Genomic DNA, 25,594 nt, shown 5'->3' with positions numbered 1-25,594 from the left:
GGGATTGTGACTTAGTCCGTCCCGAATGACTATTTTATCGCATATTTGGCTGTTATTTGTTATCATCATATTTTGGGCTGAATGCCATATTTGGGCCTCATGCCAACTATTTGAACCCTTAGGGGATTTTTACTGATAATTCCTCACTGTTTTGACTTTATACTTGAACTCAGTCATGCTATATCCTACTATTTTCATAACTCAGCCATGTTTACTGTACTTTTACACTTAAATGAGATTTTAAATGATATTTTGGGCTGAGCACCATGTTTTACTGTTACCCGAGTGGCTTGTGAGATTCTGACTAAGTAAGGCTGATGGCATATGTTGTGAGGAAACACTGATTATGATTATGAGGCCGAGGGCCTAAGATTTGTATGCCACGAGGTGGCTTGTTGATTTGAGGTCGAGAGCCTAATGATGATACCACAAGATGACTTGATATTGCGCTTGGGCTGTAAGGGGACCCTCCAGGAGTCTGCACACCCCCAGTGAGCGCGGTACCCATTGTGATGTAAGATATAGCCCGAGGGCTGGTGTTGTTCTATGATATTGCCCGAGGGGCGATCTTTTATGTGTTTATCTTTCCTAGTTGCCTGTCATTTACCTGCTTACATTTCATGAAGTTTAAAATGATCTAAAATGACTTTACATATCTTCACTGATTCACTGTTTTTACTAGCTTTTACTGCTTCATTATAGCCTGTAATGTACCTTATGTCACACCTCCTTTTTCCGCGCCCGAGGGGGCGCAGGGGAGTTTTTTCCAATTAAAGGACAATCGAAACAGGATTGGTTTAATTATTTCAGAGTCGCCACTCGGGAGATTTAGGGTGTCCCAAGTCACCAATTTTAATCCCGAATCGAGGAAAAGAATGACTTTATATTATGGTCTGCGTACCAGAAATCCGGATAAGGAATTCTGTTAACCCGGGAGAAGGTGTTAGGCATTCCCGAGGTCCGTGGTTCTAGCACGGTCGCTCAACTGTTATATTTGGCTTATTTATCTGATTTTAAATACAATATGAACTTATGTGCAAATTTTATCTTTCAACCGCTTTTATCATTTATTTTTTTAGGAATGTGAACATCGCTTAAAACATATCTTTGGACTGTGTCACATGAAATGCACCCACAATCCGAAACATATTTTATTTGATGTTTTAGGATTTGGATTTGGGTCGCATGAAATGCACACCCGAGTTTAAGAAAGTAATGTAATTAAATCGCGTCTAAAGAGGCTAACGCGTTATTATCTTTAGGGAAGGCAGTGAAATTCACTAAACGGTCCATCCCAAATTCTAAGTATTTATTATGACTAATTATTGAGGGCCCCGCAATTTGTATTTTTATTTGGCGAGGCTCGTCTCATTCATTATTAAAAAAAGGAATTTGCAACGTCATGGAAATGCATCTTATACCACGTCACAGTCAATGTACCCGTGATTAGAAACACATTTTGACTCCGTTGAGAATTGGATTTGGGTCACATAAATGTGCACCCGAGTTTAGGGAGATAACATTATTAAAGGCGCGCCTAAAGCAACTAGCGCATTATTATTTTTGGGTAGGGCCGTGAAATTTACTAAACGGCCCGTCCCGGAATCTAAGTATTTAATACATATATTTTGCGAGGGCTCCACAATATGTACATTTTTATTTGGCGAAAGCTAGTCTCGTTTTCTATTTATTTTTTATTTTTTTTATTATTATTTATTTATTTTTTAAAAGGATGCCATTTCTACACCTTTAACAATACTAACCTTACGACTTCTTTACAACTAAAATCTCATAACTTGTCAAAATATTAATAAAAGGAATCTAGCAAAATGAGTGTTTTGGAAGTAATAACAACAAGTACTGATAATAATTTTTTTTTCGAATGAACTAAGCGAAGGAAAGTACGAACAAATTAACGTCAAACTTGTGTCGTAAAACAACTAGTCCAACTTAATTGAATGACATCGAATAAACAAGAGTCACATAATGCAAAATGAGCAAAAATGCGAACGATGAAAACATGAGCAGAAAATTATCATATCAATTCATATATTGCATCTTCGAACATTTAACGTAACATTTCCTTATCTAATACGTGAGGTTTACTAACCTTTGAACCCCGGCAAACTCAGGACGACAAACACGACCCCGACGGAACTCAAGCCGGACCTCACTGGACGAGGAACAACGACGAAACCTCGGACAAACACCTCGACGTACCGGACCTCGATGTACCGGACCTCGACGAACAGAAAGCTCGGACCCACAACTGTCAACGACCAGGGATTGCTGGGTTGCTGCTGTATTTTTCTGGCGCGACACCTGTGTACGTGAAGCCACAGTTGGAGGGGTCGTTTGGGCAGTTGACGAAGGGGGTGGTTGGACGACGCAGCAGCGATGGCTGCTGCTTGACGGGTGGTCGATGGGTGTTGCTGGGTTTTTGGTTGAGGTCGACGGGACTGGGGCTGCGACGGGGGTGGGAGCTGATGGTTTTGGGTTATGGTTGCTAGGGTTTTTCCTAGGTTTTCTTCAGTAGGAGGAGGAAGACGATGAGCAGCGGATGTCGGGTTCAATGGAGGATCGTCGGACTGGTTTGACGGAGCTCGGAGGAGGAGGAATGGTCGTGTTTTCCGGCGTTCGTTTGGACAGTGGTCGACGGAGGTGGAAGCAGGTGGTTAAGGTTGTTCGTTTGGTGGTTTACTGGAGGTTTGGGTGGTGTAGATGGAGGCGGGCTGGTTGGGTTTTGATGGAGGGTGATGGGGAAGGTGTTTGGACGGTGTCGAAGGGCAGTGACGAACGGGAGGGAGCTGGGTTTAGGCGTTGGGGGAGGGGGCTCTCGTTCAGTAGGGTTCTTCTTCTTCTTTTGAAGAAGAAGATGTACAGTACCCCTTTTTCCAAAATTTCCAAAATCTCCTCCTCGTTCCTTTGGCCTTTCCCGTGTTTTTGTAAAACAATGCCCATAAAAATGAGCCCCACGCGTGGTGGGGTTCAAGGCATATGTCCCCCACGCGTGGTGGGGTTCCCCACGTGTCCTGGACACGGTTTATTATGGGCTAGGTCCGAAAATTAGGCCTAAAACCGGGTAGTTTGAACCCGAATATTATTTTTTGCTCGGACCCGAGAAATAAGAACACGACGTTGCTTAACTAGTCCTAATTAAGCAAAATAACTACCAAAAATAAGACTAGTATTTAACAAAACTATATCTTTTTAAATATTTTTTTTAAGGATTTAAAATATCTACAAAATATTAATAAAACTATTTTTGTAATTTTCGTTTTTAAATATTAAGATAAAATATGAGGTAATATTTTTGTATTTTTTCCAAATTAAAATGACTACAAAACCTTAATAGAATTATATTTTTTTGTAATTTTCGAAATTATATAAAGTACAGAAATAAAGTGCAATTTTTTGATTTTTTCAAGTTTATGAGGGATACATAAACTAAAATTTATATATATATTTTTTGTAATTTTTTCTTTTGCGAGAAAAAAAAATTAGTCAAAATAGCTATATTAGTCCTAAATTAAATATTTTAAGCTAAGAACGTAAAAATTCCCGGGGAGGGTCAAAAATCACGTGCTTACAGCTGCCCCTCTTTGACTGGAAACACGAAGAGTTTTCCGACAAAGAATGACTAGACGTGTTTTTGACCCGACCATTACTTGGACGGACTACACTTAAGGAAAGGGAGGGAATGTGACCGAGCCCTGGTATCTGAGCTGCCTACATATCCTTGGTTATACAGGAATCAGGCCACGTGTAGTTCGGGATATGAGAGAGATAGTGAAGTTGTACCGAGGTGGAGAGCCGATCGAGGTGCCGTTCCGTTGAGGTTCCGGTCCGCGGTCCTGTCATTACAACAAAAATGAAAACTGAAAAAGACTAACTAAGCCTATCAGCTACTAGTTACAAGGATTCCTATCTCTTAAGTCTTCTGAAACTTGGTCTTGAGTCTTGAATGGTGCTTCATACAGACTTTGGATCTGAACCTTGATACTTGCTAGTTGTAGGTGCTAGTTCTTGAGCAGACCACATTTGTTCTCCACTTCCGTATTTTGGGTTCTTTTTCTTTTTTCTTTTTTTTCTCTTTTTTCTTCTTGTTTTTTTTTGTTTTTTTGGTGACCAGCTTCTGTTGATCATCCCAGACTGTTGACTTGCATTCTTGGGGCGAGCTTCTTGTTGCTTCTATCTTGGATTGAGTGCTGGGGATTTTTGTTGTAACCTTCTGCTTTCCAGTGGGTCACTGCTTGATCTTGAAAATGTTTCTCCGTTCTACAGGCGGACTCCTGACTTCTTCTATCTTCGACACGCAACAACCTCCGTTCTACAGGCGGGTCCCTGACAATCAAAACAAACAAAACAAACAAAATTTCCTAACCCAGTTTGTACTGGGAAGATTTGTGAGTCGTTAGCAAAATCGTAACTCACTTACACTACTGATGCAATGATGAGAGTAAACTAAAGACTAGGCTAGGATGTGCATCTCCTATGAGTAAAACCAAAACTCTTGCTAGCAAATGTGTCTGCTAAAATAAAAACCTCAATGACTCAAACTAGAAAGTGTGTCTTCTATGGTTGAATCGGAATGAGCTAAACTAGGAAGTGTGTCTCCTAAGGGTGAAAACTTCAGTGACTAGAACTAGGAAGTGCGTCTCCTATGAATAAAATCTCGATTAGGAAGTGCGTCTCCTACGGGTAAACTTCAAAAACTGGATTAGAAATTGTGTCTCCTATGGTCGAACTTAAAATGAATCAAACTAGGAAGTGCATCTCCTAGGGGTGAAATCTCAATTCCGGAAGTGCGTCTCCTGAAATAAAAAAAAAAGCCAAACTCGGGAGTGCGTCCCCTAAAGCAAAAGTATAACCTGAGTGAACCAGACTAGGAAGTGTGTCTCCTAAAATAAAATAGTCTCAGGAAGTGCGTCTCCTATGGGTGAAACCTTAATGATTGTGAACTAGGAAGTGCGTCTCCTATGAATGAAAATATTTCAGGAAGTGCGTCTCCTATGGGGTAAAAGTAAACTTAGGAAGTGTGTCTCCTATGGGCAAAACTAAACTTTGAGGAAGTGCGTCTCTTGTGGGTACAATAAACTTAGGAAGTGCGTCTCCTACTGGTGAAACTAAACTTAGGAAGTGCGTCTCCTATCGGTAGAACTGAACTTAGGAAGTGCGTCTCCTATGATAAACTGAACTTAGGAAGTGCGTCTCCTATGGTAAAACTGAATTTTAGGAAGTGCGTCTCCTATTGGTGAACTATTCTTAGGAAGTGCGTCTCCTACTGGTAAAACTTGCTTAGGAAGTGCGTCTCCTATTGGGTGCAATAAACTTAGGAAGTGCGTCTCCTACTGGTGAAACTAAACTTAGGAAGTGCGTCTCCTATCGGTAGAACTGAACTTAGGAAGTGCGTCTCCTATGGTAAAACTGAACTTAGGAAGTGCGTCTCCTATGATAAACTGAACTTAGGAAGTGCGTCTCCTATGGTAAAACTGAATTTTAGGAAGTGCGTCTCCTATTGGTACAACTATTCTTAGGAAGTGCGTCTCCTATTGGTGAAACTTCTTAAGAAGTGCGTCTCCTATTGGTACAATGGATCTAGGAAGTGCGTCTCCTATTGGTACAATGGATCTAGGAAGTGCGTCTCCTATTGGTAAACTTATCTTAGGAAGTGCGTCTCCTATTGGTAGAACTGAACTTAGGAAGTGCGTCTCCTCTGGTAAAACTGAACTTAGGAAGTGCGTCTCCTATGGTAAAACTGAATTTTAGGAAGTGCGTCTCCTATTGGGGAACTATTCTTAGGAAGTGCGTCTCCTACTGGTAAAACTTGCTTAGGAAGTGCGTCTCATATTGGGTGTAATAAACTTAGGAAGTGCGTCTCCTACTGGTGAAACTAAACTTAGGAAGTGCGTCTCCTATCGGTAGAACTGAAACAAACTTAGGAGGAAATGCATCTCCTATCGGTAGAACTGAAACAAACTTAGGAGGAAATGCATCTCCTATGGGTGAAACTAAATCCAACTTAGGAGGAAATGCATCTCCTATGGGTGAAACTAAAACAAACTTAGGAGGAAATGCATCTCCTATGGATGAAACTAAAACAAACTTAGGAGGAAATGCATCTCCTATGGGTAAAGACGTGGAATGTATTCCTCTGTTATCTGGGCGGACTCCCAATTTCAACACTTGAAATAAAAGACTGAATGTATGCCTCTGTTATCTGGGCGGGCTCCCAACTTCAACACTTAAAATAAAAAGACGGAATGTATGCCTCTATTATCTGGGCGGGCTCCCAATTTCAACACTTGAAATAAAAAGACTGAATGTATGCCTCTATTATCTGGGCGGGCTCCCAATTTCAACACTTAAAATAAAAGACTGAATGTATGCCTCTATTATCTGGGCGGGCTCCCAACTTCAACAATTGAAATAAAAAGACTGAATGTATGCCTCTATTATCTGGGCGGGCTCCCAATTTCAACACTTGAAATAAAAAGACTGAATGTATGCCTCTGTTATCTGGGCGGGCTCCCAACTTCAACACTTATAATAAAAAGACTGAATGTATGCCTCTATTATCTGGGCGGGCTCCCAACTTCAACACTTAAAAGTAAAGACTGAAATGTATGCCTCTGTTATCTGGGCGGGCTCCCAACTTCAACACTTAAAAGTAAAAACTGAATGTATGCCTCTGTTATCTGGGCGGGCTCCCAACTTCAACACTTGAAAGTAAAGACTGAAATGTATGCCTCTGTTATCTGGGCGGGCTCCCAACTTCAACACTTGAAAGTAAAGACTGAAATGTATGCCTCTGTTATCTGGGCGGGCTCCCAACTTCAACACTTGAAAGTAAAAACTGAAACCAACATATCCTATTTGAGGGCGGATGAACCCAACATATCCTATTAACATATCCTATTTGAGGGCGGATGAACCCGACATATCCTATTTGAGGGCGGATGAACCCGACAGATCCTATTTGAGGGCGGATGAACCCGATAGATCCTATTTGAGGGCGGATGAACCCGACATATCCTATTTGAGGGCGGATGAACCCGACAGATCCTATTTGAGGGCGGATGAACCCAAAATATCCTATTTGAGGGCGGATGAACCCGACATATCCTATTTGAGGGCGGATGAACCCGACATATCCTATTTGAGGGCGGATGAACCCAAAATATCCTATTTGAGGGCGGATGAACCCGACAGATCCTATTTGAGGGCGGATGAACCCGACAGATCCTATTTGAGGGCGGATGAACCCGACAGATCCTATTTGAGGGCGGATGAACCCGACATATCCTATTTGAGGGCGGATGAACCCGACATATCCTATTTGAGGGCGGATGAACCCGACATATCCTATTTGAGGGCGGATGAACCCGACATATCCTATTTGAGGGCGGATGAACCCGACATATCCTATTTGAGGGCGGATGAACCCGACAGATCCTATTTGAGGGCGGATGAACCCGACAGATCCTATTTGAGGGCGGATGAACCCGACAGATCCTATTTGAGGGCGGATGAACCCGACAGATCCTATTTGAGGGCGGATGAACCCGACATATCCTATTTGAGGGCGGATGAACCCGACATATCCTATTTGAGGGCGGATGAACCCAACATATCCTATTTGAGGGCGGATGAACCCAAAATATCCTATTTGAGGGCGGATGAACCCGACAGATCCTATTTGAGGGCGGATGAACCCAACATATCCTATTTGAGGGCGGATGAACCCGACATATCCTATTTGAGGGCGGATGAACCCGACATATCCTATTTGGGGGCAGATGAACCCAACATATCCTATTTGAGGGCGGATGAACCCAACATATTCTATTTGAGGGCGGATGAACCCAAAATATCCTTAAGACTTGAAAATGTCTTGACGCGAAAACTTGGTGGGGATTATTTACTTACCTGTTGGGGCGGTAAAATGTTATCAGCTGGGGGTAACTGACTTCCAGAAAATTTTCTAAATGGAAGGAAAATTTTCTGCCCCAGTTTGATAATATCCCTTGTGGCATGCAGTTCTGGCATCAATGCCATTTCCGTTACCTGCGTCAAATCAAACAAAATTTGGTCAATTTAAAACACGGTGGTTGGTTGTGATACTCCTACTGGGATGGCTTTCCCTTTCTCCTTCCTTTCTCTGTGCTCCACAACTTGTTGGGGATGATATTGTGTGCTGGGGATAATCCCTTCCTGCTGGGGATATCCCTCTTCTTTTGTGACATAGCTCGGAAACTGGTATTTCCCCGACCTTTTAGTCTAGTATGGATTTCGCCAAATTATGCTCACTGCTCTCCTTGCTCTGTTCATGGGCCTTGGCCTTTGAGGTTTATAACCTTGGGTTTGGCAAGGATATCTCTCTTGACGCTCGTCAATCCTTTTGTCAATTCCCTTTGCTGGGGATATCTTTTTTGACACTGGCCTCGCGCTTGTTCCTCGCTGACTATACCATTTGGATATACTAGTCAGATCTCATCTTGGAAAGCTGATGGCATATTTTGAAGTCATTTCATACTTGTTCTGACCGGACAGACTCTATTGGGGAAATTTTTTATGAAAGGAGAAAGATAACAGAAACAAAATAAAAGACAAAGGAAACGATGACTCTTTTACAAAAGAAACTATAAATAAAAACCCTATCAAATGCAGATACCGACTCTAATGGCCATGACATGCATATGGGGCCTATCCTTTACCGTCAATCATCTTTCAAGATCCTCAATTGGTGATTCCCCATCTGATTCTTAATCTTATTCGACTTGCAGTACCCGAAGGGTTTTCACTATCAAGTCTCTCTCATTTTTGGCTTTTCTCTCAGCTTTCATCGCCTTATGGTGCCTGTGAAGGTTTTCACCGATAAGACTCTCTCATTTGTATCACTCTCCAGCTGGCGATTTTGGAGTGTTGCCGGTATGACTCTTTTTGTTGGAGATTAGAGTTCTTTCTGTTGTGGAACAGAATGTTATGTTCGCTGGTAAGAATCTTATTTGTCTGACTTGGCATCTTTTGAAGACTGGTCAGAAGGTCTTTCTTTGGACCGTAATGTGGGTTTTGGATAGGGCTAGAAAGAAAGGGTATAAAAGGCTCAAAAATGCATTAATTTTGGGTTATTAATTACAACCTTCGGAATTAGATTTATTTACATCAAACGCAACTTCTTGCCCCAGTTTCTTGCTTGGGGATATTTTAATTGATGATTTTTTTTCAAAACTATGACCGAGCCGTGAAGCGCCTACGTATCCTCTTTGAGGAATCAGGTCAAACGTAGTTCCCAATTCCTCTGTTTTCATTTGATTTTCTTTTTTTTTTTCTTTGTTATCAATTTTCTTTTCTTTTTTTTTCTCTTGTTTTACCTTCTTTCTCTTTTTTTTTCTTCGTTGCTACTGATTCCGAACGAGGGGTATGAAAGAAAAATAAATAAGGCTCAAAAGGGGTAACGAAGGATAGAGTGTTTGGGTAGCAGAACAAAATGCCTTCGTCATTCTAGTCTTCAAAACATGCTTAGTGCAAACGACACAATTTAAATTTGTAGTCTCTTCTGATGGTGCTGGACTTGACAATTATATTCAACATCTGTTTGTTCATTTATCACTTCTAAAGCGCCGTTGGGCGACACTCTCATTCTCATTATTATGAACGACCCTCATGCCAATTTAGGCGAATCTTTCTTTAACGGTTTTCTTTGTGTTTAACTTGCCCCAGTTCCACATGACTCGAGCTCTGAATAATCTCAAACCGTCCTTATTTTCTTTAAATGGTCTGATCGCCTTTCCAGGGTTTTATGATTAACTTTAAAGATTAGGCCCAAAGTGAGTGCGCATGTCATGTCACTAGAATCGGCACTGAACAAAATGACAAAAGGACTAAACAAAAGATGACTGGATATAATATAAGACCGGATTTTGCATTGGACCGGTGAAATGGTTTGAATAACAAAACAAACCAAATAAACCAGAACAAAATCCTGAAACAAACTGGACAAAATTTAAACAACCACTATAAAAAAATGGAAAGATAACAAAGTTTGACACAGGACAAAATCCGAATTATAACCCTAACAATCCGAACAACAGAAATGACCACAAAGTAAGCCACCACAAGCTTCTCTCTTGCTGACCAAGGAACGAAGCGTCCTCCCACTTTATCAAAATTGGCATTTTAGCCACTGAGCTTTGCATCAATATTACCCGCTTCAACCTCATCAACCTCCGTAGGCAAGTTCTCGAGGAGGTTCGAGTGCTCCATGTCACTGTTATTAATCGCAACCCGCCCTTCTCGGATCATTTTCTCTACTTCCTTTCTACAGCTATGACAGCTCTCAATGTTGTGCCCTACAACATTGGAGTGGTAGGCGCATCGTACTGCCGGATCAAAGCTCCTTGCAAGCGGATTTATAGTACATGCGGGGAGTGGCTCAATCGAACCAGCATGCCTTAGCCTTTCAAACAGACTGACATAAGATACCCCGATGGGGGTGAGAGCCTTTCCTCGTTTCAGCAACCTCTTCATTCTTGCATGTTGACAGGGCCGGAAACCTGATCCAGGTGGCTTTTGGTAGGCTTGTGTAGGTGGGTAGGCATTTTGTGGAGCCGGGTGCCTGGAAAGTGAAGTATGGTGGGGAAAGAAGTGGTGTTGGGGAGCGGAGAAGCATTGAGGAGTGATGGAGCTACTCGGGTAGCTGGGAAAGCTGCCATAAGTGGGTTGGGATGGAGAGTATGAGGGATCTTCCATTATGGTGTTGGGTGCTTGGGAAATGACCGAGCTCAAGAGACTTGGTGGTGGAGGGGGTGGTGCTTTTCCCGTTATCCATGCCTGATACATGTCTGCCACATGTTGTCTCAGCATTCTCACTTCTTCTTCCAACCCGCTGTTCCGTTCGATCAATTGTTGTCGGTCATCAGTACCGACCCACTCGGTTCTGCGGTTCTGAGCCATTGTCCTTTGATTTTGCTTTGCAAGGGAGGAGTTACCACAACCAACCACTCTCTATATATGGACACATCAAAGGGAAGTCATCACGTTAGTGTTAGGGCATTGGACAGACAATCATATATCAAAAATGTACCCAAGCAGTTAGGCAATTGTGCCCCCTGAAAATCTTCCGCACTCTCTTTTATTTATTTATTATTATATATTTATTTTATTTTCTTTTATTTTATTTTATTATTTGTTCATTTTAGTGGTGGTCGAATCTTATGGAGATTGCCTACGTATCATGTCCCCGCATGAATCAGACCTTGCGTAGTTCGGACCAATAAAAGATAAACAATAATGAACATTTTTTCAATTTTCATATTTGAAACAAACTGGGTTTCAAGGATTTAAAGATGACCCGCAAACTTGAAAATCAAACAAACCGCATGTTCTAATCAAAAGATTGGTAGACTCAAAAACAAAATTCCAGCTCCCCTTCTCTGTTCGACAAATGCAACCAAATGGTTATTTTTTGCAAATGTGGCCCCTTCCAAATTTCACATGAATTTTGAGGCCAGGGAAGATTATTTTGACACTTTACAAACTTGTCCATTCTTTTACGAAAATAACCTTTCGACAACTGAAAGATACTCTAAGGCTATTTCGGCAAGAACGGTTTAAGACGCGGCCGAAGCTGGCTCGGCTTATTTTATTTTTCATATTTTTTTTTTGACTAAACATCCAAACGGCATTCACCCGACCGTTGACTCTTTGTTTTTTTTTCAAATTATGATAAAAACCTTGTATTGCAAACACGGCCTTTCGATGTCTCGGGGACGAAGCTTTTTAAGGCTGTGTGGGTCAACTGGACCAACAATCCTAATCATGACCCAAAGGTGGCTGTTTATGCAAAGTCAGCCTTCCGGCGTCCCTTTCGGGAACATTCGGCTATTTATGACAAAACAGCATCACCTGACTTATTTATAACTTTTTTTTCATCGTTTTTCAAATTAGAAAAGTCAATATTGCAAACACGGCCTTTCAACGTCTCGGGGACGAAGATTTTTAGGCTGTGGGGGTCAACTGGACCAAGTCTTAAAAATGACCCAAAAGTGGCTGTTTATGCAAAGTCAGCCTTCCGGCGTCCCTTTCGGGAACATTCGGCTATGTCTTGATAAAACAGCGTCACCCGACTTCTTTATGACAAAACTAAAATTTGACATGTATTTTTTTTTATTATCATTATTTGTTTTTTTGGCTTTTTTAGCAAAAGGTGGGGTTGGACCCGATGAAGGTTGCCTACGTATCTCACATCCGGTGAGAATCAAACCCGCGTAGTTCGGGCAAATAGACTATTTTTGAGAAGACCCTTTTCCATTTTCTATTCCCTTTTTTTTATATATATAACAAACAAACAAACTATTATTTTTCATTCATAACAAACAAACTAACTAACGTAAAACCTAAAAACATTCCTTCTTTTTCATTTGCCTTTCTTATTCTAAAGAAAATGTTTTTTTTTTTGGAATTTTTCCTTTAATAAAAGAAATGCTTGAATTTTTTAAAGAAGAATCAAAATATTTTTGATTTTTTTTTTGGATTATATACATATTTATTTTGGAACAAATAATAAAATCACGTTCAACGCCTGACTCTTTTTATTTTATTTTTGGCATTTTCATAGACAAATAAAATAAAATAAAACATTTTAAAACCCAGACTCTTTTTCATTTTCATTTTCATGGCAAAACAAACTATTTTCTTTTCTATATTTTTTGACAGAACAATGATGATTTTTTTTTCTATTTTTCCTTTGCTTTTAATATAACAAACTAATAAGACATTTTTTTTTCATTTTCAAAATTTCGGCAGAGTTTCGATACTACTCGGACATTCGTTTTTTTTATTATTTATAAAAATAAGTAGTTATATCTCTACACTGTTATTTTCTCATTTTTTTCACGTTTTTTAATCCGTGGAAAATGATGAAGACATACAAAATCTTTCGAATTTCCATGCTTTGTTTTTATATGTATTTTTATTTTTTTATATTTATTATTTCTTTCAAAAATGTGGCATGGGAGACATAACGATTTCCAAGACTTCTTGGATTCCGCAAATGCTTCCCATGCGCTTTTCCCAACATATGAAGCGTGGGGGACATATGGGAATTCCAAGACTTCTTGGATTCCACAAATGTTCCCCATGTGCTTTCCCAAAAAGCAAGCGTGAGGGACATAGGGAATTCCAAGGCTTCTTGGATTCCACAAATGTTCCCAATGCTTTGATTAAAATAACATCATACTGGAAATGACCAAATGACCCATACGCCCTTGACTAAATATAACATGTAGCACATAGGATGCCGAAGATGGTCTATTATTTTCAGGTTGCTTGTCCTAGACGGACCCAACCCCTGTGTTGAGTCCCCTAAGTCAAATGCACATGATGCAAATAAACGTTCCTACTAGGGATCCGGCATGTGGCTTTGTTATACTAAGTTCATAACCTAGGTATTTGTTCTAGACCTGGCTTACCCGAGCGGACAACTCGAGCCGAGGATGGGAGCTGTGTACCGGTAACCAAAGGGCCATCCGGTTTTGCAACTCCTCCGAATCCTCGTTCTATTTTGGTATATGACACTAACAGAAAGAAGCCACGACCAGCGTGCACTCCTCAAAAGAGAGAAGAGAGGGGTTTCGGCACAGTTTATATATACAGTCCAAATAATATCAAAGCGGTAAAAGCAACATTTAGCACATTAGGCTCAAACATGTAAAAAATCAGATAATAAATAAAGCCAAATAATAACAATTATTCTAAGCTCGAATTCTTAACCCTAAACCAGTGGTTCTGGGTTATCGTCCCCAGCGGAGTCGCCAGAGCTGTCACACCTCCTTTTTCCGCGCCCGAGGGGGCGCAGGGGAGTTTTTTCCAATTAAAGGACAATCGAAACGGGATTGGTTTAATTATTTCAGAGTCGCCACTCGGGAGATTTAGGGTGTCCCAAGTCACCAATTTTAATCCCGAATCGAGGAAAAGAATGACTTTATATTATGGTCTGCGTACCAGAAATCCGGATAAGGAATTCTGTTAACCCGGGAGAAGGTGTTAGGCATTCCCGAGGTCCGTGGTTCTAGCACGGTCGCTCAACTGTTATATTTGGCTTATTTATCTGATTTTAAATACAATATGAACTTATGTGCAAATTTTATCTTTCAACCGCTTTTATCATTTATTTTTTTTAGGAATGTGAACATCGCTTAAAACATATCTTTGGACTGTGTCACATGAAATGCACCCACAATCCGAAACATATTTTATTTGATGTTTTAGGATTTGGATTTGGGTCGCATGAAATGCACACCCGAGTTTAAGAAAGTAATGTAATTAAATCGCGTCTAAAGAGGCTAACGCGTTATTATCTTTAGGGAAGGCAGTGAAATTCACTAAACGGTCCATCCCAAATTCTAAGTATTTATTATGACTAATTATTGAGGGCCCCGCAATTTGTATTTTTATTTGGCGAGGCTCGTCTCATTCATTATTAAAAAAAAGGAATTTGCAACGTCATGGAAATGCATCTTATACCACGTCACAGTCAATGTACCCGTGATTAGAAACACATTTCGACTCCGTTGAGAATTGGATTTGGGTCACATAAATGTGCACCCGAGTTTAGGGAGATAACATTATTAAAGGCGCGCCTAAAGCAACTAGTGCATTATTATTTTTGGGTAGGGCCGTGAAATTTACTAAACGGCCCGTCCCGGAATCTAAGTATTTAATACATATATTTTGCGAGGGCTCCACAATATGTACATTTTTATTTGGCGAAAGCTAGTCTCGTTTTCTATTTATTTATTTATTTTTTATTTATTTTATTTATTATTATTTATTTATTTTTTAAAAGGATGTCATTTCTACGCCTTTAACAATACTAACCTTACGACTTCTTTACAACTAAAATCTCATAACTTGTTAAAAAATTTAATAAAAGGAATCTAGCAAAATGAGTGTTTTGGAAGTAATAACAACAAGTACTGATAATAATTTTTTTTTTCCGAATGAACTAAGCGAAGGAAAGTACGAACAAATTAACGTCAAACTTGTGTCGTAAAACAACTAGTCCAACTTAATTGAATGACATCGAATAAACAAGAGTCACATAACGCAAAATGAGCAAAAATGCGTACGATGAAAACATGAGCAGAAAATTATCATATCAATTCATATATTGCATCTTCGAACATTTAACGTAACATTTCCTTATCTAATACGTGAGGTTTACTAACCTTTGAACCCCGGCAAACTCAGGACGACAAACACGACCCCGACGGAACTCAAGCCGGACCTCACTGGACGAGGAACAACGACGAAACCTCGGACAAACACCTCGACGTACCGGACCTCGACGTACCGGACCTCGACGAACAGAAAGTTCGGACCCACAACTGTCAACGACCAGGGATTGCTGGGTTGCTGTTGTATTTTTCCGGCGCGACACCTGTGTACGTGAAGCCGTAGTTGGAGGGGTCGTTTGGGCAGTTGACGAAGGGGGTGGTTGGACGACGCAGCAGCGATGGCTGCTGCTTGACGGGTGGTCGATGGGTGTTGCTGGGTTTTTGGTTGAGGTCGACGGGACTGGGGCTGCGACGGGGGTGGGAGCTGATGGTTTTGGGTTATGGTTGCTAGGGTTTTTCCTAGGTTTTCTTCAGTAGGAGGAGGAAGACGATGAGCAGCGGATGTCGGGTTCAATGGAGGATCGCCGGACTGGTTTGACGGAGCTCGGAGGAGGAGGAATGGTCGTATTTTCCGGCGTTCGTTTGGACAGTGGTCGACGGAGGTGGAAGCGGGTGGTTAAGGTTGTTCGTTTGGTGGTTTACTGGAGGTTTGGGTGGTGTAGATGGAGGCGGGCTGGTTGGGTTTTGATGGAGGGTGATGGGGAAGGTGTTTGGACGGTGTCGAAGGGCAGTGACGAACGGGAGGGAGCTGGGTTTAGGCGTTGGGGGGGGGGGCTCTCGTTCAGTAGGGTTCTTCTTCTTCTTTTGAAGAAGAAGATGTACAGTACCCCTTTTTCCAAAATTTCCAAAATCTCCTCCTCGTTCCTTTGGCCTTTCCCGTGTTTTTGTAAAACAATGCCCATAAAAATGAGCCCCACGCGTGGTGGGGTTCAAGGCATATGTCCCCCACGCGTGGTGGGGTTCCCCACGTGTCCTGGACACGGTTTATTATGGGCTAGGTCCGAAAATTAGGCCTAAAACCGGGTAGTTTGAACCCAAATATTATTCTTTTGCCCGGACCCGAGAAATAGGAACACGTTGCTTAACTAGTCCTATGTAAGCAAAATAACTACCAAAAATAAGACTAGTATTTAACAAAACTATATCTTTTTAAATATTTTTAAGGATTTAAAATAGCTACAAAATATTAATAAAACTATTTTTGTAATTTTCGTAAATATTAAGATAAAATATGAAGTAATATTTTTGTATTTTTTCCAAATTAAAATGACTACAAAACTTTAATAGAATTATATTTTTTTGTAATTTTCGAAATTATATAAAGTACAGAAATAAAGTGCAATTTTTTGATTTTTTCAAGTTTATGAGGGATACATAAACTAAAATTTATATATATATTTTTTGTAATTTTTTCTTTTGCGAGAAAAAAAAATTAGTCAAAATAGCTATATTAGTCCTAAATTAAATATTTTAAGCTAAGAACGTAAAAATTCCCGGGGAGGGTCAAAAATCACGTGCTTACACCTTACGTGAATTCATATTTCTCAATCTTTATTTATGATTATTACTCACTGAGTTGGAGTACTCACTTTACTCCCTGCACCCTGTATGCAGATTCAGGCGCTGCTGATCTTGCTTGCGAGGGTTGAGAGCTCCTAGCAGATTTTGGAGTTCACGAGGTAGCTACTCGGCGTCTGCAGCCCCGTGCTTCTCCCCCTTTATCTCATTTCCTTTCTCTTGTTAGTGATTCTATAATATCTTTGTAGACGCTTCAAACTTGTAGTATATTGATAGATGCTCATGACTAGTGACACCCCGATGCCGGGCTGTGTTGGTTTTATCTTCCGCAACTATATTATTTCACCTTATATATTTGGGATATTTATTATGTTTAAGACTTACTTGCAATATCTTAACTGCTTAAAAATGAATTGGGAATGTGTCGTCTGGCCTTGTCTTCACGAGAGGCGCCATCACGACCGGGTTCGAGTTTAGGGTTGTGATACTAGTTCTATCGATCTGGTCGTGCTTACCACTTTCTTGCATTTAAAAGAGGATCTTACCTGCTTCCCCCTTGCACAAGTCTCACAAACTTTGTCTTCCTTAAACTTGATGTTAGGTAACCCTGTCACCAGGTCCTTGGAGACTAGTTTGTTGAGTTGACTCAGACTTGCATGTCCAAGTCTCTTGTGCCAAAGGAGAGGATCATTGTCCAACACACTTAAGCAAGTGAGTTCATTTTCTGAAAGAGTGGACAGATCAACAATGTATATATTACTTACTCTTTTTCCCTGCAAAATAATCTTGTCAGTGGTAAGATTTATCACAAAGCATTTGGTAGAAGTGAATGCTACCAAGTTACCTCTGTCACACAGTTGTGATACACTGATTATGCTGTATTTCAAGCCATCTATTAAGTAGACATTCTCAATGGAGTGTGAGTCTATCTTATCTACCTTTCCAACCCCAATGATCTCACCTTTCTTACCATTTCTAATGGAGACATTACCTCCTTTGAGGTTCTCAAGTGAAAGGAACTGGTTCTTGCTTCCTGTCATATGCTTTGAGCAGCCACTATCCATGTACTATATTTGGCTGCTCCTCTTCACTTGGACCTGCAAAAGGAAATCAGGGGTTAGTCTTAGGAACCCAAACTAGTTTGGGTCCCTTTCTATAGGCAAAATGGTGAATTAAATTCTTTTTAACCCATTCTGGCAGCCTATTTTCCCTTGAACAAATGTTTTGTTCTTTTGGCTAGCTTTTTCTTTTGCAGTACATTTGCTTTTGTAGTGACTAGTCTTACCACAGTGTGTGCAGATTTTGTTCCCAGGAAGTGTGACATACTTGCTTTTGGGATCCCACTTAGGTGTAGGATTCCCCTAGCCAAGTCCTCTCTTATTGCTACTATGGTGTTCTTGTAGCCATAAAAGTGCGTCAGAGGAATTATTCCATTTACAGGTTCTGTCTAGCTCATGCTTACCTTTCTTAGATCCTCCTTTAGGACTCTTATCTGCTCATCTCTTTTGTACAACTCATCTTTCATTTTTTCTAGATTTTCTTCTAAGGTGAGATGTGTGTGATTAGCTTTCTTTTTACCTGTTCCTAATTTCAGTTTTAAATTTTTAGATCTAAGCTCTAGCACAGTGGTGTCAAGTTCAAGAACCTGGTTCTTTAACTCAGCATTTTTTCTATGACTTTCACTAGCCCTAAGTTTCAGATTTTTGCACTTAGCTTTTTCATTATTTATGACCTCAGATTCATCAATGAAATCTAGAAGTAACTCATATAGACTTTCTTTAGACAAAAACTTAATCCTGTCTTTGAGATGAATTATACTTACCTCAGATTCCTCATCAGATTATCCAATGGCCATAAGTGTTTGTTCATCTCCATCTTCATCTTTTGAATATTCATCTGAACTTTCTCCCCAGGCAGCAACCATAGCCTTTATTGATCCTTTGTTCTTCTTGGGATGAACCTATTCTTTCTTCCTGTTTCTTCGTTCAGACCTTTCCTTCTTCCATTCAATTTCTCATTGAGGGCAGTTTTTGATGTGATGATCAGTCTTCCAACACTTGTAGCAGCCCTCGTTGGTCTGTTTTTCAGGAACCCTTGGTTTGTTTTAGCTTTCACCTCTTGAGGAATCCTTTCATATCATTAGATACTTTTTGAAGTCTTTTACGATCATAGCCATTTCATCCTCTTCTAGATTAGCACCTTCAGTGATTCTGAGCGCCAGACTTCTTTCCTTCTTGGGTACATCCATCTTCATAGTTTGCCTTCTAAGTTCATAGGCAATAAGATTTCTAATTAGCTCCCCCAAATTAAGAGTGGCAATGTTCTTCGATTCCTGAATGGTAGCGATTTTGCTTTCCCAGGTGACTGGCAGAACCCTTGTCAAAATTTTCTCAACTTTGTCCTCTTCAAGAATTACCCTTCCAAGAGACTTATGTTCATTTGTTAGAGTGGTGAATCTTGTATACATCTCTTGGATGGTTTCGCCTTCCTTCATGGTAAAATTCTCATATTGAGAATACATCACTGTTCCTCTTGACCTCTTCACTTGAGGAGTTCCTTCACGAGCCACTTGTAAAGTGTCCCAGATTTCCTTAGCAGCAGTACAACTTTAAATTCTACTATACTCGTCTGGACCAAGTCCACACACAACCCATTTCTTGGCCTTAACATTCTTTTCTCATTTCCTCAAGTCCTCAGTAGTGTAGTCAGCTCTTATTTTTGGCACTTCTACTCCTTCAGCAGTCTTCTTCATGGTAGCTAGGGGACCATCAGTAACAATGTCTCATAGCTCATAGTCTTCTCGGATGATGTGATCTCTCATCCTGTTTTTCTACCATGAGTAGTACTGGCCATTAAAGAGTGGAGGCCTAGTAGTGGATTGCCCTTCCCAGTTTTCAGGTGGTGCACTCATCTTGATCTTTTCCTAAGGTGTTAACCTCTTCAATGATAACCCGCTCTGGTACCAATTGTTGTTTTACACTTCAATACCACACAAGATGGGGAGGGGGATGATTTGTGTGGTGACCTATTTTTCGCTTAAACTGATTATGGAAGGATCTGGTTCTTCTAAGTGTTCCTTAACCTACTATTGCAGAAATAGTAAATGCGGAAAGTAAAGAACACAAGTATTTTACGTAAAAAATACCTGGCTCAAAAGGTGAAAAAACCACGACCACTTCCCAGTAGGATTTTCCCAAACTCTTCACTAAATCACTAAGCCAAAAACTGCATTTACAAAATACTTTTGTAAACCTAGGACTAACTCTAATCCCATTGTGGCATACAACCTCTAGCTGCTGCGACAACTTCAAGTTAACTCTAACTTGAAAACTCTGAGTACCTATTGCAATTGCCTATAAATAAAGCTAAAAGGTACAATATGAAAACACCTACTATAATTGAACTAGAATAAAAGACAGACACTTGGAACTGGTTCTTCTATCTGGTTCATGTAGCTTCAGGTTTGCACACTTGAATCACACACGAATTGCTTGCAAAATTGCCTTGCTATTTTGCTCTCAATTCACGTTTAACTTCTGCTTATGTGCGTACATGTAAAATGAGAACATTCTGCCATATATAGAGTTAGTAGATGAAGAAATAATTAAAATTCTAATGCTACTCTTCCTTGGTGGAAGAGTTCTAATTAATCTCAACTACTAAATCCTTCCTTGTCTTGGATAATGTTATCTTTGAGTAAGGAGTCCTTCTCCTTATCATTTATGCAATCTTTTGGCAGAATATCCATTCTGCCAGAATACATTTACCCCCTGCATGTGCATCTCACGTGCCTTGAGTCTGACTGTGTCTATGTCTACCAGTAATAGACCTGGTTAATTTCTGAGTTCTTTGTCATTCTTCAAAACTATCCTTTTTCTTGGGCCAACACCCTATTAATTCATTTTAATGCTTGGCTGACTTGTCATAGAAAAATTTCTAGAAATGTCATTATAGAATTCAGATTGTATGTTTTTATAATTAAAAAAACATATTAGTATCTTAGAAATATGACATAAATTTTTTTTTTCTTTCTATTTTTTGGTTTAATCATTCATTTCACAACTTGCTTAACTTAAAAGTAATTTGAATTTGGTAGGTAAATAAAAGGGGTTGAAGAACTATGTTGATGAAAGTAGTTTCCTTCCAAAATTTTGAACTAAATAGTCGATACCCTAACAACACACTTCTCGATTAATTAAAATTAGGGTCCACAATCTAATTGGTCCAAAACACCCTAATTCAAGTTGATATGAAATTTGATGGGTTCTAGAGCTCCCTGAGAGAAGCGAAGAACGAAAAATGGGTTCCGTTGCAAAGGTACTCGATTCAAATTCTAGTTACAAATTCAAATTTTACAGATTGTGAAATTCAAACTCTTTGACATGCAAGTTTCAGAAAAGAAGAATTGTAATCTGCAAATATACATGTTCAGGAGATAGATAAACTATAGCAAATAAAAGAGAGAAAATGAACCCATGTCTAGTTTATTATACTAAGATAAAGTCATTAAGGATCAACAATTAAAAAATACTGGGCAGAAAGCTGGCTATTAGATGAAGAACTAATACTTTAAATAGAAACAGATCAACTAATCGATAAGCTAAGATCAATTAAAAAATTTCAACATTGAATTTTTCTCAAACTTTTGCTTTCCTTTGTGATGCCCACAAATATAAAAACCAGTGCCTCAGTGGAAGTTAGCAGTGGAATATGTATAATTTTGAGATTTACTTGCATTGAATTAGTCTTAACACCTTTACAAACATAAAGGTACGTAATTTCTAAAATGTAGATTAATTAATTAATAGTGTGTGGAATCATGTGATCCACTGAAAGATATCATTAGCAAATGAAGCTTTTTTCAGGGTGAAAGGGCAAACACAATGACCAATAGTTTGGGTTGTTGACTTCTTGTGCGCCCACAAAAATTAGGGTGCTTTCTACTGTGAGAACCTTCTATTTTTCCATTATTGGTTGATCATTTGGTCCTTGCACTTGGGTTTCTTCACTTTGATGCTGGCTGGGTACATAGATTCACTGAAAGAATGTAGACCAGGAAAACAACTCTGAGTAGTCTTAGGATAGCTGCTTTCAGGGTGTCATTTGGTATATATTCTTACTCTATGTGCTACATTCCAGCTTTTATTGCGTTAACTTTTATAAAGGACATGATAATCCCCTACATTTTTCAGGGCCATTTCATGTTTTCCTTAAAAAATTATGCCAGTTGTCAGTTAATTCCTTTTAATGTGAGCATCTGCCTAAGATGAAGACTTATATGAGTACTCTCCTGTAGTAAACTGAGATTGATCTTGCAGAAGTAACAGTACAACAAGATACCAAAAAGATTTCACAGAGTTGGTTGATCAATAAAATTATTTGTCTTATCAAAAGAATTTCTCAGAGTTGGTTCTAGTTATAAATTTAATCTGTCTGCAGTAGCCTGGTCGAAGAAATTGCACTAGTCGTGATATATTGGCATCAATAAGAGATTTTTGAAGAACTTACAGTTTCATCAAGCAATGTTTTAAGTTTTTATTTTTATTTTTAACGGACTTGGAAAAGGAGTTGAAACTTTTGTGATAATTTTTGGAGGGGAGGGAAATTGCTGTTTATTCAAATCAATCAACATGCCTTAACCAAAAAGTAGTTGAGATTGTGTTCTGGTTACTTTCCTTAATTGATTAGTTCTGCATCTTTTGTCTAATGGGAGTGGTTAGCTCTTGTTGGACAATTATGGCCTTTTAGCCATCATTTCCTCTAAGTTTATAGCCCTCACTATGGATATCACTTGTAAACTAGGCTTCCTCATCAATAAAATTACTCTACATTACTTTAAAAAAGAAATCTCTATATTCAACCATTTCTGAAATGATGGGTCGCTCTAGGTGATCACAGCTATATCAGTAATCATAATGGACGTTGCCAATGGATTTCGCATCTTTTTTCCCCTTTTTCATTTGTGACGTGTTAATGAGCAAAAAGACCATGCAATTGTCTGTTGCTTTGTCCTGTCAGTATTCTGTGTTAAGCATATGGTCGATTTTTACTTTGTGGTTGTGGTTCTGGAACAAGCTTGCAGCCAGCCTCCTCGCCGTCCGCCGTGCCTGCACCCTCCAGAACTGAAGTGCATGCCTTATTTGTTCCTTTAATGAGGTCTGGATGATCTTTTGAACTGCCTTGATGTTAACAGATTCTGTTGAGACTTATGAGAAGGAGTCCATGTGATATCTCTACCACGTTGTCCGCTAATGAGCCTTTCTTGTCCATAGTGTCCGCTAATGAGCCTTTCTTGTCCATAGTGTCCACTAATGAGCCTTTTGTGGTAAGCAATTACTTACAAGGTATTAGTTTTGCAGTGTGCTTGTGTCTCTTAAGCATTTATTGTGGACTGACTTGACTACTTTGTCAATGATTATGGTTGTATGGCCATAGTGGGTTCTTTCAAAGGAATTTCGCTTCCCATACATATTACTGTATAATAACTTGCATGTATAGTGTCATATCGAGTTGCAAGCTTTGCTAATGTCTTCCAATCACTGCAGGATGCCAGGGAGGAAGTCATACAGGCATGGGACATGGATGATAGCAACGAGGACCAGAGGCTTCCCCAGAGTGAGCCGAATGAATTTGTGTCACTTGACAAACTTGCCCGTATAATTCCCCACGATTATCCTTATTCGAGCAATTTCATGTTTTCTAGTGGGCCCGTTTGGCTGTTTATTTCTTTCCTTCAAAGAACTTCCTTGAGTTACTCTAAATAAGAATCTGATCCTCTTAATCTTGGTTATATTGAAAGAGTACTACCTTTTTTCGTTATTTCTGACATCAGCTATCAGTATATGGAATTTTTGGATATTAGATTGGAGAATTTTCTTTTGATTTGTTTTAGCAATCCAATTCTAATGGGATTTACTATCTCGTTTCTCAACTCCTATCATGCCTGAATCATACGAACAAAGAAGTCAACGAACCCTTCGTCCTTTATTGATGATTCCCTCGTAATTTAGAGGTCGTAGATCTTCCAAGTTTAGTCCTGGATTTTAACATACTTTTCTGCTTCCCTTATTGAACTACTACATGAAACTTTCAGAGCTTGGACTGCTCAGCTGGTGACTAGATGCTGACAATTATGAAACTGATGAAGAGTTGACGAAAATTCGAGAGGTTTGCTGATATTCTTACAGCTGACAATGATGAAACTGATGAAGAGTTGACGAAAATTCGAGAGGCTCGCTGATATTCTTACATGGTATGTCCAAGTTATTAAAATGAATCAACGAATTTCCTTCAGGACTTTTGTGAGGTTTGCCCTGAAAATTTACCCAATTATGAGGAGAAGATTAAGAACTTTTACGAAGAGCACTTGCACACTGTGTTGCTGGAAGTGGTAAGTGTAGGATTTATTGGTTGGGCTTTGCATCACTATCTGCCAACTATAATATTATATGGTTGCTAAAATATATATACTTTGTCTTGTAATGTTATTTTGATGTGAGGGATCGTAATGAGGGTTGGATTCCCATGTGGGTAAAGAAAGGGGCGATGATTATCCTCCCTGCTGGAATTTATCACCAGTTCACACTTGATTCAAGCAATTACATTAAGGTACTTAAGAGAAGCATGAGCCTAAATTGAAGATTAAAGAGTAAGACTGCGTGCTCTTTTCACACCGTCCTTGCTTTTCTGTGTCGCTGCCTTTCTCTAAAAACATGATAAAGTATTTGGCAACTATGTGTTGCTTCTTCAGTTGGGTCATTATTTTGTGATATATCAATTACAATATGTGGTTCTTGTAGGCATTCCGGCTCTTTGTTGGAGATCCAGTTTGGACCCCATACAACCGTCCACATGATCACTTGCCTGCCAGGTCTGTTTCGGGACGTCTGTTATTTTACTTTTTTCCTATTGATTTATAGAAACAGTTTGGCGCTTGGAACCTAAATAGAAGATAATTGTGCAGGAAGCAATATGTTGAGACTTTTGGGCAGATGGATGGAGCTGGTCATGCAGTTAATAATGCAGCTGCCTAAATCTACTTGAAAATTGAAGAACTTAAGCCGTTTGGGCTGTGGTAAATACAGTTGTATCGTGGTTGATAGTGTATGCCCTTCTTAGCTTGTTTCAGTTTGTTTCCAATGCGGTGTCGATGAAATTCCATGAGTGCAACTTTGGGTTTCCAGTCTATTCTGTGAATCAATACAATACTTGTGCTTGGCTTGTGGACCCTTGACTCATAAACCCAAGTCATTCCCCAAATTTTGGTAGTTGGATGACGAGAAAATTAAGAACTGATCCTTGTCCGAATTTGCTACCTTTCCTAGCTCCTTTTGCGGAATCCTCCCTCCATCCACAGTAGAGTTCAAAATAACAATATTTTTTTCTTTCTAATTTTGGTGCCTAGTTTTATCTACTCCTTTTCCAATCACCATGAAGACCATTGTTATGACGGAAAATATTTCCAAAAGATAATTATCTGAGAATAAGTTATTTTCTCATGTTTGATTGTCGGAAAATATATTCTACTATATGAAGGAAAATGGTTTCTCTCGCTTTTGGGTGGAAGTCATTTTTCTTTACAATGACAACTATAACTCTTAACTCCATATAACAATTCTAACCAACACTAAGATATAATTATAACGTAATACTAAAAAATATGTAATCAAAATAACTACTCGATTTGTTAACATTATAATCAAACTTTAGTAAATACTTGAACCAAACACTGAAAAATATTTATATTTCGAAAAATTAAACTTATTTTTCAGAATTCTTTTTCTAATCATACCAGTATGTTGATAACCCAGTTATATACTTTCAATAAGCGGACATACCTAATGCTAACTATTTGCTGGAATTCTCAAAGTTAATAGTTCGTTCAAAATTCACTGGGT

The 25,594-nt window shown here is 39.4% G+C and overlaps 1 protein-coding gene across 9 annotated transcripts; it reads left to right on the top strand.

Annotated features, from left to right (window-relative positions):
- The first annotated feature begins 20,821 nt into the window (after positions 1–20,821).
- Positions 20,822–24,884, top strand: LOC107790495 (uncharacterized). 9 transcript variants are annotated; one of them, XM_075219334.1, is made up of 6 exons: positions 20,822–21,014; positions 22,891–23,022; positions 23,243–23,312; positions 23,791–23,949; positions 24,497–24,567; positions 24,661–24,884. In XM_075219334.1, the coding sequence occupies exons 1-4, from the start codon at positions 20,997–20,999 to the stop codon at positions 23,811–23,813; spliced, it is 243 nt and encodes an 80-aa protein (XP_075075435.1). In that variant the 5' UTR covers positions 20,822–20,996; the 3' UTR covers positions 23,814–23,949; positions 24,497–24,567; positions 24,661–24,884. The 9 variants fall into 9 exon arrangements, 4 of the variants coding, with proteins under 4 accessions (XP_075075435.1, XP_075075434.1, XP_075075433.1 ...); XM_075219333.1 differs by having other exon boundaries at positions 20,823–21,014; positions 23,243–23,351; XM_075219332.1 differs by having other exon boundaries at positions 20,823–21,014; positions 23,243–23,709.
- Positions 24,885–25,594: the final 710 nt, after the last annotated feature.

Source organism: Nicotiana tabacum, chromosome 8, assembly GCF_000715075.1.
Source record: "Nicotiana tabacum cultivar K326 chromosome 8, ASM71507v2, whole genome shotgun sequence".
NCBI classification, from domain to species: Eukaryota; Viridiplantae; Streptophyta; class Magnoliopsida; order Solanales; family Solanaceae; genus Nicotiana; species Nicotiana tabacum.
Note: the sequence above shows the minus strand (reverse complement) of the source record. Positions and strands in the feature narration are given on the sequence as shown.